This window comes from Halyomorpha halys, unplaced genomic scaffold, assembly GCF_000696795.3.
Source record: "Halyomorpha halys isolate HHAL.00 unplaced genomic scaffold, Hhal_1.1 Scaffold1027.1, whole genome shotgun sequence".
Classification (NCBI taxonomy): Eukaryota; Metazoa; Arthropoda; class Insecta; order Hemiptera; family Pentatomidae; genus Halyomorpha; species Halyomorpha halys.
Window position 1 is genome coordinate 85862 of NW_027106925.1, and position 1523 is coordinate 87384.

Consider the following 1523-nt stretch of genomic DNA (forward strand, 5'->3'; position numbering starts at 1 on the left):
CCTCCAACCATCTTCTTCTCATATGTAAAAACAATTTATTATTTAGCTTTAAACAACGAAAGAAAATGATGATTATATATAAATATATAATTATATGATCTATATTCTGTAGAGTACATAAGCCACTGACAGGAGGCCACAGAGGACCCTTCAGCCTGTCGAGTAGTTGCCATCCTCCTGGAGTACAGTAGCAACAGGTCTCATAGTCAATAAGTTGTCTTCGCATCAATGTCAGTCAGTATGTCTTAGCCATTCCATATCTTGCGTATATTCCTCAATTTCTCCACACCGCGAATATATAGCAATAATAATTTCATTATAGAGTATACTAAATATATTAAAATTGATTTAGACTATTACCCCCAAAAAATGGGAATTTCAAATATGAGAATAAAAAAAAAAAAAGTTACTGGTTAGGTGTTTTTATCAAAATAAACTTTTATTTTACTTAATAAAAAAAAGGTCCTTGTGGGCCTTACATTGTTTAACAATTGATTATTGTGGTTTTAGTCTCGTGCAAAGACACCCCTAACTATTTACAACGCTATAAATGTCGAACAATTTTGAATAATAGCAATGAATTATAAAAAGATGTATATTAATAAAATATAATAAATAGATAAAAATAACAATTCTTAAGATGAGAGATAAAAAAGAAAAAGAAAAATGAATAATAAAAACAATTTATAGATTTAATAAAATAAATAACTGACTTCTAATGGGAAAAAAAAGTTCATATGAGAAAAATATGAAGGGAAAAAATAAATAAAATAGTAATAATGGTGTTAAAGCCACCTCAAATTGACTATATTTTTTTGTTGGAAAGCTTTAAAGGAATAGAAACAAGAAGCAGGTTCGGATATAAACAGTTATTTGGTTAATATAACATTTATAATACGTAAACATAAAAAAAACAAAAGGTGAATAAAACAATGAATAAAAGGAAAAATAAAAAAGCCTTTCATGATGGTCAGAATTTCAGTTCTACTACGTCTATAATAAAAACTATTTCAGGTTCTAACTTTTATCTTATATTACTTTTATCGTAGATTTATAACTATTATTACTATTACCTAGCACAGGCTAAGGCCCTCTCTAGGCCTCCCATCCTCTCATGGGTCCTGGCCAGGTTGAGGTATGCTTCAGCGCGGAGGTTGGGGGAATCGGCTTCTTCTGCTATGTTCAGCTGTCTATGGGCCAGCTCCAAGCTCTCTCTGCAAACGAAAAATGAATTTTTTATGTAAAAACAACCAAAATTCTTACTATAAATAATATATGTAATATCAAAATAGGAGATTAAATTATTCAACAAATTATATTGCTAAGTTAATATTAGCAAGAAAGTAAATATACCAAATGGGTGTAAGCGCCAAAGTGATAGATGAGCCGTATTAACTGTGGACTCTGCTATTTACAACAGTTGGCAACTTTAACGGTTTTAGTAGGAATTAATCCGTATTTATGGGACAGCCTCTGCCACCTTTACAATTCATAGTCTACTTCTTGCTTAAGTTAATTCAATG

General features: G+C 30.3%; 1 protein-coding gene across 1 annotated transcript in view; it reads right to left on the reverse strand.

The window, feature by feature from the left end:
• Positions 1-1523, reverse strand: part of LOC136795260 (43 kDa receptor-associated protein of the synapse homolog) — a gene marked incomplete at both ends in the record, with an annotated part of 80961 nt that overhangs the window by 58645 nt on the left and 20793 nt on the right. The window contains one exon of the mRNA XM_067045221.1: positions 1074-1214. Within this exon, the coding sequence (XP_066901322.1) occupies positions 1074-1214 (141 nt within the window). The remainder of the gene's footprint in view (positions 1-1073; positions 1215-1523) is intronic.